We start from the raw sequence: 16,711 nt of genomic DNA, 5'->3' as shown, positions 1-16,711 counted from the left end.
GCATGGGCTCTTACTCATTTATTTTAGTTTAACTAAGTTCAGATACCAAAGTTTAAAGTACAGAAACACTGAAATGTCACTGATTACAATGATCACTATTTTTTTTAATTTCTCTTAATTTCTATTGAAAGTTTTAAAATGAATTAGCTGGGTTTAAAAAAAAAACACAGACATATTTGGAAGAGGTGAATGTGTAAATTTTCTAAAGGAGTTCTATGGCAGAAGAGGCATATTACTGGATTTACTGCTAAAAAGTGACTCACAGACACACTCAGAATTACATTTCACATTTTGAGATCAGAGCATGTATTTACCTTTCTGAACCTTGTCACAGAGAAGATAAATCTCTTCCCCTCCAGTTACGCATCCAGCTGTCCTGTCCATTCTTACAATTTTCAAGTTGGACGCATTGGGGGCTTCTGTCCACAGGAGAAAAACAACAAACATCATGCTTTATCCTCAGCTTCATAAGCCAATCTCTTATGGGGAGCCCTGCCCCTAGCACACATTAACCAAAGAAAGTTAAAACAGTTTATCATGGTGAGCACTAAGCAAGGTATAAAACTATCGAATTGATATGTTTTATGTGTGAAAGTAATATAATACTGTATGTTAATTATACTTTAATTAAAAAAATAAATAGATGCTTTCACTTATATTGCTTTAACAAGGATACAAATAAAAAAGCTTTCAGAAGTCCTGAGAAGTCCTCACTTCTTGAGCATGGATCATTCATTACTACCATTACACGAGGCAGAAAGGAACAATATTTGTTTCTCCCACTAACACAGTAAGAAAGATTCATACAGAAAGAGAAAGAGCTTTTTTGATGTTTCAGGAAGTACCAAGCCAATGGATTTGTGGAATTTCATGTAGGTCAAGACCTTCAATTATTTCCATGATAGTGATATACTATTTACAAGAGTCTTAAAAATTTAGAAAAAGCACAATTTTCTTAAACTGCTTATAAATTCTTATCTTACAGAAAAGAAAAATGGAGAGGTTATAGTTCTTTTCCCCAGACTAAATTAGAATTCTGTGTGGTTAGGGGCAAAAGTTTCTTGTGGTAATAGTATAAAGCTTCCTTTTTTTTCCCCCCTCCCACAGCTGCATTTTAAGGTGATCTTTAGTATACAAGTCTACATCATTTTATAACTCTTTCACTTCCCTTCCAACTTGTTTAAATCAGAGAAATCGGTCAGTTGTATACTTGGGGCATGGAGTTTTCTACTTAGACCAAACTCTATAAAGTTTCAGTGAGCCTAAGTACCACACTTGCACCCTTTGATTTGTTTAATAAATCCCATGCATACCAGACAAGAAATCTGCAGGGTAAAGGCTGAAGACCATTGTAAAACTCTTAAAAAGTTCTAGGAACTACAGACTGAAATAGAATTTTGAAGTCACATACTGTCTAGACTACTCATTCAGTTAACTTGAAGTCCTTATCTTGATAAAAGCTAGAACATGCAAGAATGAAAATGGATAAAAATAATAGTTGTTTTTTTATTAACATCTCTTTAGAGCCTCAACAGAAAATATTGAGGTATTTTTCTAGAAGCACCGACAATATATCCTCATGCCATAAGTGATTCAAAGTAATAAGAGATCTGTCACCCTCAAATGGCACATAAAAGTCTAGCATGCACATCGGAGGAAGGAGAACCATATTTGTTGCGCACCTCGTAACATTCACTTTTAATCTAGACATCAACGTTTCAAGCTGGATTTTAGTATTCCCATTTTGTAGATGATAAATGTGAGGCTCCAAGTGATTAAGTTACTGGCCCTGGGACTCTGAGCTAATCAGTAACTGCCAGGGCTGGCTTAAGTCTGTACTTGACACTACACCGAGCTGCCTCGTGGTAGAAGTCAAGGACTCACTGCTGTCATAGATGGCGTCTGATACCACGGGTTCCAGGCGCCTCGTGAAGCTGCCGGTGCTATCTGGAAGAAAAGCTGTAAACATGAGCCGCACCACGCTGAGGTCCATCTCCTTTGTCTGCTGAAGAGCTGCCTGGCGGATGATCTCCTTTTCCCGATCTAGGACCATAGAGCACAGCGCATTCATGCCCAGGGAAAGAGTGAAGCCAGAACACTTTAGATGTTTTAATAAAGCCCAAAGAAAGAACATGAATTGAAAACAGAAATCTATTTTTTTCTTTTGAAAGTGTTTGTATTGCTAATACAATTTTAAAAACTGTCTCATTTATGTCATCCAAATTAAAGGCATCAGAAGAAGACTTGCATTTTCTCTGGATGATAGTGAAAACTGTCCTCTGTGTATCAAACTGCCTCTCTCCTTTCTTTTCTTTCCCTGACCTCTCCTGTTTCTCCCTACAGTTACAGTTAAAGGCACAAAAGATGTGAGGCCATGGAATGCAATAAGTTGATTATGCATCCGTTGTATTGTGAAATGTGAAAATTAAGTCTTCCAAAGGCTCCCAGAGCACAGGGACTGTGTTCACTCCATAGCGCCTAGCACAATGCCTGGCACATGGGAGGTATTCAAAAAGTGCTTCTGGAGAAACTGAATGACTCAACTGCATTTGACTCCTTCCTTGTCTCTTGACGGAGGCTGGGTTGCCTGAGTATCAGATGATGACAGGATGACTAGACTAATGGACAGTGTGTGAAAGCGGCAATGGCACATGTGGTAGGACAGGGATTGGGGTTGAAAGAAAAAAATATAAGTAAAAGCAGGGAAACATAAAATTATAGCATTTTTACCAGAAAGAATAGTTTATGATGTGTCTGAATAGCCTGAAGAGATTCTTTCTAATAAGGTGAGCCAGGGGAGGTAAAACAGAGGGAACTAAAACAGAGGAACTAAGTGTTGGCTTATGCATTGGTTATGACAGGCTGTAAAGGGCAAGGTGCGGTGTTTTAGGTCGAGGAAGACACATATGAAGGTATGAATCTGCATATCTGTATGAGTCTGTTCAGGGGGCAGTGATGGGGAGAGGGGCGTATGTGGTGGGACTGGAGATAAGGCTGGAAAGGTGGCTGGGGCCAGATTGATGGCTTTGTATACCAGGCCAAGGAGGTACAGATTTTATCTAGAGAACAGTAGGATGCCATCAAAGGTTTCTGAGCAGGGAAAGTGTGTTGGCAGCTTGGGGTACAGTCTGGGAGAAGGAGAAACCTGGGGCAGACAGATGAGCACCTAGTCTACACACAAGCAAAGGAGAGCTGATCTCAAAGGATCAAGGCTGGGAGCATGACACTCACCTGTGAGCTGCCGGTCTCCTCCACCTTCCGCTTGCAAATAGGCAAGATCAGGATGCACCAAAAGTCCAGGATTATAGCCCTTTGTACATGCCTCTGTCATTCGTGCTTCCAGTGTTTCAAATACTTTTTTCTTTGTCACATGAAGTATACCCAAGTTTGCAAAGCTGGAGAAAAAACAGTAACAGCAACAATCACCCCCAAAAGTTAGGCCGTCAATGACGAGAGTCTGGTTTTACTTTAGCAAAGTGGCTTTTAAAAAAATACACAAGCCCTCAATCGCTGGAGTCCACACTATAATCAAACACATTACTATGTCTGCAGTGAAACATATAAAGCAGACTCACCAAATGGAATAATAAAGACTATAAACCACTCCACATCAGGTCAGACTGGGTTTTGCCACCAAATGAGTCTGTGGCAAACTTAGCAAAATCTTTTGGTTTTCAGGGTTTATTCAACTTTCAAACGATGATTCAGGGAGTGGGGTGTACACACACACACACACACACACACACACACACACACACACATATATATGTCTTGGTAAGGAAGTTTTACCTAGACTCATTTTGAAGTATTTTCTAGGAGAATTTTAAATTTTTAAAAATTTTAAAATTTTAAATTTAAAAAAAAAATTAAAATTCTGAATATAGTACTAACTTATCTAATTCTTTTAAAGAATAAGAGGAATATTATAATTGGAAGGATTTTTTTTCTTTTGGCTCATCCTTGGGTTTCTGGAGGGGCTTTAAAGTCTATAGTGGAGTCCCATCTCCTTGCGGGTTATCTCTAAGGCTGGAATTACTTATTACCACTAGAATGCCGTCTAACGCTACATGTTTTCAGGACGGAGAACCTTTTATCTTGTGAAGTCTACATACATTTTGGGCAAAATATGCTAATAACCTAAATAAAACAAGTTAAGGGATTTTAAAGAAAAGGCATAAATTACTCCAGCCATTCATTTTTTAAAGTACACGGAACAGCGTTCGTTTTGGCAGCACATATACTAAAACTGGAACGATACAAAGAAGATTAATTAGCATGGCCCCTGAGCAAGGTTGACATGCAAATTCGTGAAGCTTCCATATTTTTAAACCATAAGAGACTCTTAATCTCAGGAAACAAACTGAGGGTTGCTGGAGTGGTGGGGGGTGGGAGGGATTGGGTGGCTGGGTGATGGACACTGGGGAGGGTATGCCCTATGGTGAGTCCTGTGAATTGTGTGAGACTGAAGAATCACAGACCTGTACCCCTGAAACAAATAATACATTATATGTTAGTAAAAAAAATTTAAAAAATAAAGTACATGAAACAAAAAAGTATACTCAATAAACATAATACAACGAACAAAAAAGTACTTTACCAAGGAGACCCATTCATTCAACAAATATTTGTTCAGCTCCTTATTAGTGCCAGGCAGTGTCCCAGGTGCTTTCGTCAGCACCCAGGAATATATTCACCCTTCGTAGAATTTATATGCTAGTGTAACCAAAGAGAAGAAACAAAGAAGAGATGTTACAGTATAATTTAGAAGGTAATAAATGCTACCAAGAAAAATAAGGTAGGAATGGAGAAAAGGAAAGGTAGTAGTAGAAGACATGATGTTTTAAAATAGGGAGAGGCCAGAAAAAGTCTCATTGAAAAGATGACACTGAGCAAAGACTCAAACAAAGTGAGCGAAAAGATGTGGATATATGGAAGAACAGTGTTCAAAGCAGAAGGAATAGCCAGTGCCAAGACCCTGAAGTAGGACCATAACTCGTGTTTTCAAAAGACAACAATGGCAAGAAGGCCGAAGTTACTGGAGGAAAATCAACAAGAGGTGAGTGGTAAGTGAAAAGTTCAGAGATAAGTGGGCACATAGATCTTTTAAATCCCTGTAAGCTTTTGCAAAGACTTTTCTTTTGCTCTGGCTTTTACCCAGAAAGAAAGAAAAAAGATTAGTAATGGAAGACAAATATTATGACAACTGGACTAGATGAAATAAAGAATAAGATAGTGTGGGAAGACCAGATGAACCAGAAGAAGAAAATATAGGAGGTGAAGGCAGAATGAGATGAGCGTTCATACAGAGGCCCAGAGACACAATGAGAAACATGTCCAGATAGTGACAGAAAAAAGTAGGACATGAAGTAGCATGATGTATAAATCTGTCAAATCACTATGTTGTGCACCTGAAACTACTGTAACATTGTGTGTCAATTATACTAAAAAAAAAAGGTAGAATAGCTGAGACACACAGAGAAGAAAACAGACCAACAGAATATAAGCTCCTGATGGCAAAGATCTCCAGTGCTTAGAACAGTTCTTGACATATGGGTGTCTAATAAATGTCTGTTGAATAAATGAATGCATGAATTCATACAGCACGGAAAAATACGCAACATGACATCGTGAGATATGCACGGAAGCACCGGCAGTTTTCCAGAAACAACACCTTCATCTTTTGGCCTTTAGGCTGTACTCCTATGTAGATCATCCACCACTACCTACGTATAGGTAGTGACAGTGACAAACACCTATGTAACACTTTACACTTTACCATATAGAAAGTGATTTTCATGTATATTATTTAATCCCTATTAAAAGGGCATCTTTTATGTGACTAATTTATTTACTCTGGTAATAAATGAAACAATAATATATAAATAAATAATAATAATAAAAAAACAATAATAAATAAATAAATGAAACAATACAGAAGCCAATCTTCTGTTTCAGATAATGATGGGAGTAACAGGGACCGTATTGAACCTTTAGCCTTGAGTAACATAAAACACATGAAAAAATGGTTTTCCAACACTGGACAACAGGCAGCACAGGATAGTGATCCTTAAGAAAAACAACTAAGGTGACTCTTAAAATAATGCTGGGTTAATGCCTAGAGTTTCCAGGCTGCAGCATAGGAAGGGAGACCTAAACAGGACCTGGTAATCTCCCTGAGTTTTGGAGACAGATAAAAATTTGAGGAGGCTAAAGAGGCTAGAATTCACAGGCAGAGAACCAGAGAAGAAAGAACCATATACTGAGAGATATTCAGAGATGTACAGTGGCCCTGCCTTGAGTCTTCAGCTAAGTACTGGTCAGAACATGTGTGTGAGGAAACAACCAGAGACTGGGGGGGAAAAACCACCAGAAAGGAGCAGGCAAAACATTTCTCAGAGCACAGTGGGGCTGGAATAGTTCAATAAATCTTGTAATACATGAATCATCAGGATGAATATTCAGAAAGTTATTGGCTTAGTAATGGTGTCAAATTAACCTCAGACTAAAGGTTGATCTGGTTTTCCTAACAAAGCTTAAAAGTCAGTCCAGAAAGCATCAAACTGTTTGCAAATTTAATTTCATTCCAATGTTCAAAAATATTTAAAGGCATACAAAAAAGCCAGCATGCAACAACCTAAAATTCAAAATGTATACCAATCAATCAAAAGTTACCAGGCATGCAAAGACACAGAAAAATACAGCTTATAATGAGAATAATGACTCAATAGAAACAGATCCAGAAATGAGACAGAACACAAAATTTGTAGATATGTACATTGAAATAGCTATTATAGATATATTCCATATGGTTAAGAAGGTAAAAAACTTTAATATGTTAAGGAGTACTTGCAAGATATAAAAGAGACGTCAAACAAACCTACAGAGATTAAAACTGTAATGGCTGAAAACAAAAATACACTAGATGGAATTAAAAACACGTTAGACACTATAGGCTAAAGGATTAATGTACTTGAGGACACAGAGAACAATCCAAAATGAAACACAAGAAAAAGAACAAGTTTTAAAAATAACAGATCACCAGTGAGCTATGGGACTTTCAAACAGCCAAATATACAGATAATTGGTGTTTCAGAAGAAAAGGAAAAAGAGGAGTGGATGGAAAAAATATTTTAGAAAAATAATGGCTGACATGTTTTAAAATTTAATTAAAAACTTTAAACCCAAAGATCTAAAAATCTTAATGAACCCCAAAGCACAAAAAAGAAAACATGAAGGAAACTATGCTAAAGCCCATAATAAAATTGCTTCAAACTAGCGAAGGGAAATGAAAATTAATGAAGAGAAAATCTGAAAAGCTGATAGAGAAAAAAATGACACACTATGTGAAAAGGAACAAAATACCAAAATGACAGCAGACCTCTTGCTGGAAACAAGGCAAGCCAAAAGACCCTGGGGCAGCATATTTGAAGAATGTGAAAGAACATTGTCAACCTGGAATTCTATACTCTTCAGAAATATCTTTCTGAAACAGAGACAAAATAAGGAGTTTAAAGATGTATGACAACTGAAGAATTTATCAGCAGCAGATTAGCAGAAGAAAAAGGAAAGGAAGGGCTTCAGGCAGAAGAAAATGCTACCAGACAGAAATCTTGACCTATGAAAGAGAATGAAGAGCACTGCAAATGATAAGTAGGTGGTTAAATATAAATACTTTTTTCCTTATTTAAAATTTCTTTTAAAAGATAATTAAGCATGCGGTCATTCTGGAAAACAGTATGGAGTTTCCTCAAAAAGTTAAAAATAGAGCTACCCTACAACCCAGCAACTGCACTACTAGGTACTTATCCAAAGGATAAAAAAATAGTGATTCAAAGGGACACATGCACCCTGATGTTTATAGCAGCAATGTCCACAATTGCCAAACTATGGAAAGAGCCCAGATGTCCATCGACAGATGAATGGATAAAGAAGATGTGGTATACATATATATACAATGGAATATTACTCAGCCATCCAAAAAAATGAAATCTTACCATTTGCAACAATGTGGATGGAACTAGAGGGTATTATGCGAAGTGAAATAAGTCAGTCAAAGAAAGACAAATACCATATGATTTCTTTCATATGTGGAACTTAAGAAACAAAACAGATGAACACAGGGGAAAGGGAAGGAAAAATAAAATAAGATGAAAATTGAGAGGGAGGCAAACCATAAGAGATGCTGAACTCTAGAGAACAAACTGAGGGTTGTTGGAGGGGAGGTGGGTGGAGGATGGGGTTGTTGGGTGACGGGCATTAAGGAGGGCACTTGATGTAATGAGCACTGGGTATTATATGCAACCGATGAATCCCTAAATTCTACCTATGAAACCAATTAAAAAAAAGATAATTGAGCATTTAAAGCAAAAATTAAAAAAACAGTATATTGTGGAACTTATCACATCTGTAGATGTAAAACAGAGCACACAATAGTACATAGGCTGAGAGAGGAGAAATGGAAGTACTGTTCATATACTATATATGAAAAAGTATAATGTTACTTAAAGGTAGACTATGATAAATTAAAGATAGTATAGGAAGCTGTAAAACAACTTCTAAAAACTGTAAACCAAAAGGGAGATAAAATAATAGCAAATAATTAATCTAAAAGAAGACAGAAAAAAGAGGAAAGGGGGAACAAAAATCAGATAAGATAAGCAGAAAACAAATAGCAAGATGGTAAAGTGAAACCAAACCCTAGCAATGATCAGATTAAATAGAGATTATTTAAAGACATCAATTAAGAGGCAGAGAGTGTCAAATCGAATAAAAAAAGAAAGACCCAACTATATGCAGTGCATCTTTACTCTGAATATAAAGACACAAATAGGTTAAAACTAAGAAGATGGGCAAAAAAATTAATGCTAACATTAATCAGCAGAAAGCTGAGGGGCGCCTGGGTGGCTCAGCTGGTTAACCATCTGCCTTTGGCTCAGCTCATGATCCCAGGGTCCTGGGATCGAGCCCGGAGATGAGCTCCCTGCTCAATGGGCAGTCTGTTTCTCCCTCTGCCGCGCCCCCCTCCACCGCTTGCGCTTTCTCTCTCCTGCATAAATAAATAAAATCTTAAAAAAAAAAAAAGGTGAAATAGCTATATATTAGTATCAGTCAAGGTAGATTTTTTTCTTTTTTAAAGATTTTATTTATCTGACAGAGAGAGAGGGAATACAAGCAGGGGGAGTGGGAGAGGGAGATGCAGGCTTCCCGCCGAGCAGGGAGCCCGATGTGGGACTCCATCCCAGGACCCTGGGACCATGACCCGAGCGAAGGCAGATGCTTAACGACTGAGCCACCCAGGCGCCCCTAGTCAAGGTAGATTTTTGAGCAAAAAAGTATTACCAGGGATAAAAGGGGGTCATCTCATAACCATAAAAGGATCAATTCATTAAGCAGACATAAGAATCCTAAATGTTTATGTATCTAATAAAAGAGCTTCAGAATACAAGAAACAAAATCTTATAAACTGGAAGAAGAAATAGATATATCCATAAATATCATCAGAGATTTCAACACCTGTCTCTCAATAACTGATAGAACAAGTAGGGAAAAAGTCAATAAGGATACAGAAGCCTTGAACAACACTATCAAACAACTTGACTAAATTGACATTTATAGAACATGCATTCAACTTGATTAGACTAATCATTCTTTTTAAGTGCACAAGGAACATTTACCAACCACACCATATTCTGATCCGTCAAACAAGTCCTCAAACAAGACTTCAGATCTCTCTAAATCAGGGCTGCCAGGAAACAGAGGGTGTGGTGATTATTGGTGAGGAAGGTGGCTTAAAGCAAAGTCAAGTAACAGTTTCCATTGATTGAAAATTTCAGAGAACTAAAATGCTGTTGAAATAAACCGTCGATATTCAAGGTCAAAAATAAAATACCGAACTAAAATTATTTTTATGAGGACAGGCACTAAAAGCTAACTAAATAAATAATAAAATGTAAAAAATTAAAGCTAAATAAAAACAAATTTTTAAAGGCAAAATCCCCCAAATGTAAGCACTCAAACCTACAGTTGTGACTCAAGTTATCTAAAACATGAATATTTTAATCTAGATAACGAAATATCTTTGAAAATAGAAACTAAATTTTATTGAGAACCCCAAAGAAAAGTATTTCTTTGGCTTTGATAATTTATTTTTTTAATTTGCTTTTAGTTTTTAAATTTTAATTCTAGTATAGTTAGCATATAGTTTTGTATTAGTTTGAGGCGTACAATATAGTGATTCAACACTTCCATACATTACTCAGTGCTCATCAAGATAAGTGTACTCTTAATCCCCTTCATCTATTTCATCCTCCCCCCAACTTCCCCTCTGGCTTTGATAATTTAAAGGTTATTTATCTCCCCTGAGTTATTCCATATATATTCTTTTTGATATGTTGGATTGGTGCCCTGCTCATGAATATATACTCTTAGCCTAAGCTGTATTATTGAAGACAGGTTATCTTGGTTCCATTTCTAGTATTGACAAGTCTAAGGAATAACTCTGGCTATCTTCCTAAATTTCCCTAGGTGCTATTCTTACCTACAAGTTGGAACCAAATAATAGTAATCGATGACATTCCATAAATACATATGTTGCAAGTCAGCTCATGTTGTGTCATAATATTAGCTAATGTTAGCTCAGTCTGCAATTTTTGAGAGGTAAAGGGCCTGGAGATAAACTCTGTAGCCCAACACTCATATTTTATAAGGGAAGGATTGAAAGTGCTCAACAAGTCATATAAATTGCCCCTAACCCTACTGCTGAGAGTGACAGAAATGAAAAGAGAATTCTGGTTTCCAGACGACTAGCATATTCTCTCTACTAAAATGCAACAGGTTCTGACATTAGAAACTTAAATAAATAGATAAATAAATAAATGGGACAAATCATGAAGGAATTGCTGTATTTTAGAAAACACTGTAAGCAAAAGTTTCTCAACTAAAAATCAATTATAAAGGGAGTACCAGTGTTTCATAGAACGCTCTAAATAAGAAAGTCTACTGAGTCTGTTGTAACTCTTACGTGGCATCCTCTTGACTAAATTTCTTATAGGGGTTACAAAAATCCCACAGCGTTATGATGAGACATCTTGATGATCAAACTTAGGAGTGAAGATGCTCAAAATGTTTGCTGAATGAATGAGTTCTCCCAGTGACAGAACCCCACTGCAGGAAAGTAAAGGATTTTCTTCCCTACCTTAGAAACAGGGAACTTACTTCTATTCCCGCTGTCGGTTTCAAACCAAATAACCATTAGTTCCTTCTAAAATCCTAGAAGATTACTAAGCCAAGCCACAGAAACACCAAATTATAGACAACATACTGGCCGTTTTATAATAACAAATATTATTAGCAAGGAACTTCATCTACAATTTCCTCTAAAGGATATGATTATCACACAGATTAAACAGGACCAACACTTCAAACTGACAGCACCCTACTCGGATAAATCCGCAGAAACACTAAGTGATCAATTAGTCTGAAACTCTGACAATTACCCTGCATTTCAAAGCTCTCATAGGTCAGCCGGGAACTGTAAGAGTATTCCAAAACAGACGATGAACCAACTGTGATAGTCAACAGGAAACAGGCCAGCCTTTCAAGAGAATGTTGAAACAAGTTCATATAAAGCACAACTGAATTTTTCAAATCAATTTAAGCTTCTTCCTCCAATCTAGAGTCTTTTTTTTCTAACATCAAAAGAATCAGATTTTAGTGACTTAAAAGAAAGCTCTCTCTCTAGGTTTTTCACACTTGAATATTTTCACAGTCAAACAAAGAAATACCTAGGAACATGAAAGCTCAACCTCCCCAATACCAACCAACTTAAAACTTGATTGGAATTCAAAGCCTGAAATGCTTACTTACGGCTGATTTAAACAATTCCTTTCTTTTGAGCGAATAGTCCAGATTAACTGGGATTTTATCATTAACTGTTTAAACCAGTATTAGGAAACCCTAAAAGGATATTCTTAAGAATTAAAATTAATTTAAAGTTTCTTACTCCTTTTGGGCTGAATTTATTTTACAATCTTTCATTCATTTAAAATTGCTTGTTCTGTCTAACTCTTAAATGAGTATGTCCCTTTGTATTTACATTTCAAGTCTAATGAATGCCAAAACAAATTTGCATTCCTGCACTTTTTCTCTGTGTACACTTTCTAAATAGCAGAGAACTGAAACAATATTTATCTTTTTCATGCTCAAAATGTTCACCCTATAAATCCGGACTCAATAGTTCATTAAAAGAATCATCAAGAGTATAAAACCGTCTATAAGGTGTTTATTTCTGCCATAGTTCGGTTTCTTCTAATTTGTCTTTATCTTTACTTCCAGAAGGAAGATACAGCTAAAAGTGGCACAAATGCCTCATAGGTTAAATGACCATATAATTTATCATCCAAACTGGGCCACTTCTGAGACTAAAAGGGGGTCCTATAAATAATTAGGCCAGAACCACCATGCAAACTCAAAAAAACCCAGACATGCGGGTTTCTTTTTCCTTGGGAGTCCAAGTGAGAGTTCACAGTTTCATCTTAAGGACCTCTGAGAGTTTTGGGAAGGTTCCTAATGAAAAGGACATATTCAGTCAAAGTCCCCAGGTGCCATGTTGCATCTGCTCCTGCCTCCCACAGTATCAGACACCCTCACTTACCCGACCACCATGTCCTTGGGTCCAGCAGTTACAGTGCAGATCCCATCCTCACAGTGTTTTCCCACCAGGCTGTGTGCATGCAGGTGGATGTTTTTCCCATTTGTGACCAACTGAACAATAACCTTTGCAGGTCCCACATAGTTGCAGATCTATGTAAGAAGCACATTTAAAAAGTTAGTACATCTGACCATACTGCAACATGGAAAAATGCTTATGACAAACCAGTAAGTGTAAAAAAGTTGGATACAAAATTGGGCATACCTGTACATATATGACCACAGTTCCATTTTTTAATAAAAAATATGTGATGAACAAAGGACGGGATGGAAATAAAGTAAAATGCTAATGCTGGTTGTTTTGGGTATGGAGGATATACTCCAGGAAGCAGGCCACTTAAAATGTTGCATGTATTGTTCAAGTTGGAACAGCACTTCGTAGACGATGCTGTGTGGCCATGAAGCATCCCCCTTCCTATGAGCCGAGAACACATTTTCATCTGTACCCTCATCACAACTTTCAGTCATGAATGAATGCTGGGTAAAAGATCCATGGGAAGGGAAGTGGCGTTGATGGATTGATGGAAATCGAGGGAAGGAGAGAGGGAAGCAGAAGCAATGTAACCCCAAGTCTCTGCCATGAGATTAGGCAGGAGACACAGTCCTGCCAGGGACCTGGCTCTGAAGGTTGGCCATGGATATCCAAGCCTATGGACTTGGCCTGTGGTGATCTGTCAGGACACTGCAGCCTTCATCAGCACTCTCTGCTATGAGCTCTGATAACTGAGTTACATATGTCCAGGTAATAGTAAGTTTCTTCAATTCAAGTAAGTGCACTCCCTACCTGCCAATCCTTAGGTCTGACACCTATTTAGCTCTTGTTTTATAAAACCAGATTTTTCTATTTAAGGTCATTTATCTTTTTAACTGTCATACTTTTAAAATGATGACAGGAGCCATAAGAAGGAAGTAGCATGGAGAAAAATGGCATTTTAAAGCAAAGACAGCTTGGACACCCTTTCTCTTCCAGTTGGTCCTCCAGCCCCCTCTAGTAGACCACGGATTCCTCCCTTGAGAAAGCCCCAGTACTAAAATCATACTAACAGAATGGACCAACGGCCTTATTTTTACTTTCCTGAATCCTGTAAGTCAGAATACTGTGATAAATTCAGCCAAACTATTGAAAATGCACTATATTTCCTTAAAGGGTAACCAGCCATCCTGGTTTGCCTGGGACTGAGGGGGTTTCCAGGGCTTTCAGGGCTAACACTGGGAAGAGCTGGTCATCCTATTTCCCTAGCTCATCTTGTCTCTTTTTGAAGAAGTGACTGACCTAAATCCAGGATCTCCCAACCATACAATCATCAGAAATATTTTACTCTGTACAAGCAGCCCATAGCTTAGAAGGAAAAGAAAGTAGACCAAAATCCCATCTAGCAACGAATCCTTGATGGAAGTCTTTCCAACATTAACTTGAGGAAGAATCTACACTTGCCAATAAAATTTCTTGGGAAAAAGACAGAATCCCCTTCAACCAGTCTACTTCTACTATAAATATCATCAAATGGATTCATATTCCATTGAAGCAGGGTTTTGTTAGGATTTTTTCAATATGGATTTTTTCCCAATGCAATCTCTCACTGCAAGAGTTGAGGAGAAGTTGATCAGAGCTGGGATTGTCTGGCAGAGGGTTTTGGGGAGAGAAATTTCCCGCCCTGAGCAAAGGACAGAATCCTTTCTAATCAACAGTATAGCTCCCCTGGAAACACTAGGGCCTCTCTGCCTGAACTTTGGCCCAGAGCTGCTGCCAAACCTTCCCAAGAAGAAGGCCTTTCCCATGAAGTGGCCTCCTGTCCTTGCAGAGCAAGCTCATGACAAAGAATGCTGAGGATTAAATTTGGATTTGACTGCCACCTCCGAGCACAAATAATTTCTAGAGCAGGTATAGCACTTAAAAAAGCCTTCTGGGCATAAAGATAATTATGAACTTAGTGCTATCCCTTTTAAAACAGGCAGAAGAAAGTCTTTGCCCTTCAGGGCAGGACAGGAAATGAAAAGTTCTGGGTTTGCTCCAAACTTGGTTGTTGTGCCTGCAATAGTCCCTGGATTGCCAATGCTGGTTCTGGGCCTTGGTGTCAACATGTGAAATCAGCCTTTGTTATGATGACATATTCTACAGGGACTTCTTTAGCAATAAATGAACAGTGAAAAGCACTCAATAGACCATGTAATTTTACTCCTACGTGCTCGGAGCACAGGAATGCAACAGTGTAAGGCATGATGAAATGCTTCACTTGGGTGAAATCAGGTAGGCTCTCCACTTAAGCAGAACACCAGAAAGAATCTAGCAATTAGAGCCCAATGCCTTTGGATACCAGGACCCTTCAATGTCACCACTCTGAAGGAATCAGTCACTCTGAAGGAAAGAGTAGGAGGTGTCCTCAAAAAGTACTCACATCTTTTCTTGCTATTACTTCATGACTGAAGGGTGGCAAGAATGAGGAACTGAGTAGTCTCTGAGGTAAAAGGACCTGAAAACTTTGCCAGTGACTAATGTGCAGTTTGATCCATTTAAAAGACTTCAGGTCAGCATGGCATCATCTGGTTTTTACACCGACCACAGGGCAACGACAGGGAGGCCCCTGGGTTTTGTGGACTTTCCAAAATACTGACTGAAAGAAGAAAGCTGAAGTGTGGGGACAGAAAAAAAATGATACTATTTTCAGGTTGTATGGCAAATGAAGACAATGGAATTCTAACTTAGGGGAGGGCATACTTCAGAGAATGCTGCCATGACTGAAAGCTATTTGCAACTGATCCAGAAATTCATTTGTTCTACACAGAATTTGGTTATTTTTATTCAGCCTCCCTACTTCTTTGAATAGTGGTTCCCTTGAAAATTAAGTTTACAGAAAGCAACTGTATCTGCCAGGAAGGCTGGGTTATTTTTGAAAGAGTCTGAACATAGCAGGCTCTTACATGCTAAGGGCTTAAATACAAGTTAAGCTTTCAGTGAAGCCAGGGAGACAAAGGTGAAAATGTGAGTAATTGGCTACCAAGGGACACTGGAAGAGCGTGTACTTCAAGGGCAGACTATCCAGGTCTGAAGACAGTTCCACCATTTACTAGCTGTGTGACCTTGGGCAGTGTTCAGTTCCTCATCTGTAAAATAGGGATAAAAATAGGGCCTTGCGGATTTGTTATGAGGATCAAATATGTTAAAGTTTTTAGAACGCTGCCCAGTAAATAAGAGCAATATACAGTGTTAACTATTATCTTATTGATTACCGTAATGTACTTCCCTACCTAGAGATATAACAGCCCTGAGATGATTTTTTTAAATTCCCGTCTAAAGGCAGGGGCTGGAATAAATGACCAATTCAAGTCACTTTTGTTCCTAGGGTTAAGTTTTTGTTTTTTCCCAGAGTGCCATGTTTTATTGGGCTTTGTTAATTTTTTAGTAATAAATTGTGTTATTATAGAACAGCTATCATTCTTGGAGGTGCTCAGGATTTCTCAGCTTCCTTGACGAAATTAAACCTTTCTTCCAGGAGCTTTATGACACAATAGTCCTGACGACCACAGGCTAGATCTGCTTTTTGAGTAAAAAACAGAAACCTAGTGTCGCATATAATACCAAACTTAGTCAAATCACCTCCTTTTATTCAAAGTTACTCAAAGTTACTCTCTGTCATGCTCTAGTAAAGTTCATACTGGTTCTTAAAAGGTGACTAAGAGAAGTAGCCCAAAATTTTCTGGGAATCAAAATTTGAAATGTCCGGTTTACTAACTGAGGAAATTTGACCGAATCACTTTGGCAGAAGAGTAACATGAATGTGCAACGTGACACACGAAGGAGTTCTTTTCTGCTTAGTTTTTCTCATGAAGTGATAACCATGATGATGATAAGTGACCAGAAGGAGGAGGGAAAAAAATCCATAATTTTCAAACAGAAATCTATTAGGATAGATAGATCCTTCTGGTCACTTATCATCATCATGGTTATCATTTCATGAGAAAAACTAAGCAGAAAAGAACTCCTTCGTGTGTCACGTTGCACATT

At 37.9% G+C, this 16,711-nt stretch overlaps 1 protein-coding gene and 1 non-coding gene across 3 annotated transcripts in view; one reads left to right on the top strand and one right to left on the bottom strand.

The window, feature by feature from the left end:
* NFKB1 (nuclear factor kappa B subunit 1) overlaps positions 1-16,711 on the bottom strand; it is a 110,532-nt gene that overhangs the window by 34,054 nt on the left and 59,767 nt on the right. For both annotated transcript variants that reach the window (XM_025873514.2, XM_025873515.2), the window contains exons 6-9: positions 12,653-12,801; positions 3,232-3,395; positions 1,885-2,043; positions 315-419 (exon numbers count right to left, since the gene is read on the bottom strand). In XM_025873514.2, coding sequence (XP_025729299.1) covers positions 315-419; positions 1,885-2,043; positions 3,232-3,395; positions 12,653-12,801 — 577 coding nt within the window. The remainder of the gene's footprint in view (positions 1-314; positions 420-1,884; positions 2,044-3,231; positions 3,396-12,652; positions 12,802-16,711) is intronic.
* On the top strand, positions 4,217-4,327 carry LOC112825524 (U6 spliceosomal RNA). Its single transcript, XR_003208722.1, has one exon. It is a non-coding gene; the product is annotated as a U6 spliceosomal RNA (small nuclear RNA).

Source organism: Callorhinus ursinus, unplaced genomic scaffold, assembly GCF_003265705.2.
Source record: "Callorhinus ursinus isolate GAN/ISIS: 27379988/994484 unplaced genomic scaffold, GSC_fseal_2.0 scaffold4, whole genome shotgun sequence".
Taxonomy (NCBI): domain Eukaryota; kingdom Metazoa; phylum Chordata; class Mammalia; order Carnivora; family Otariidae; genus Callorhinus; species Callorhinus ursinus.
The sequence above is the reverse complement of the archived record's forward strand: the minus strand, read 5'-3'. Positions and strand labels throughout refer to the sequence as shown.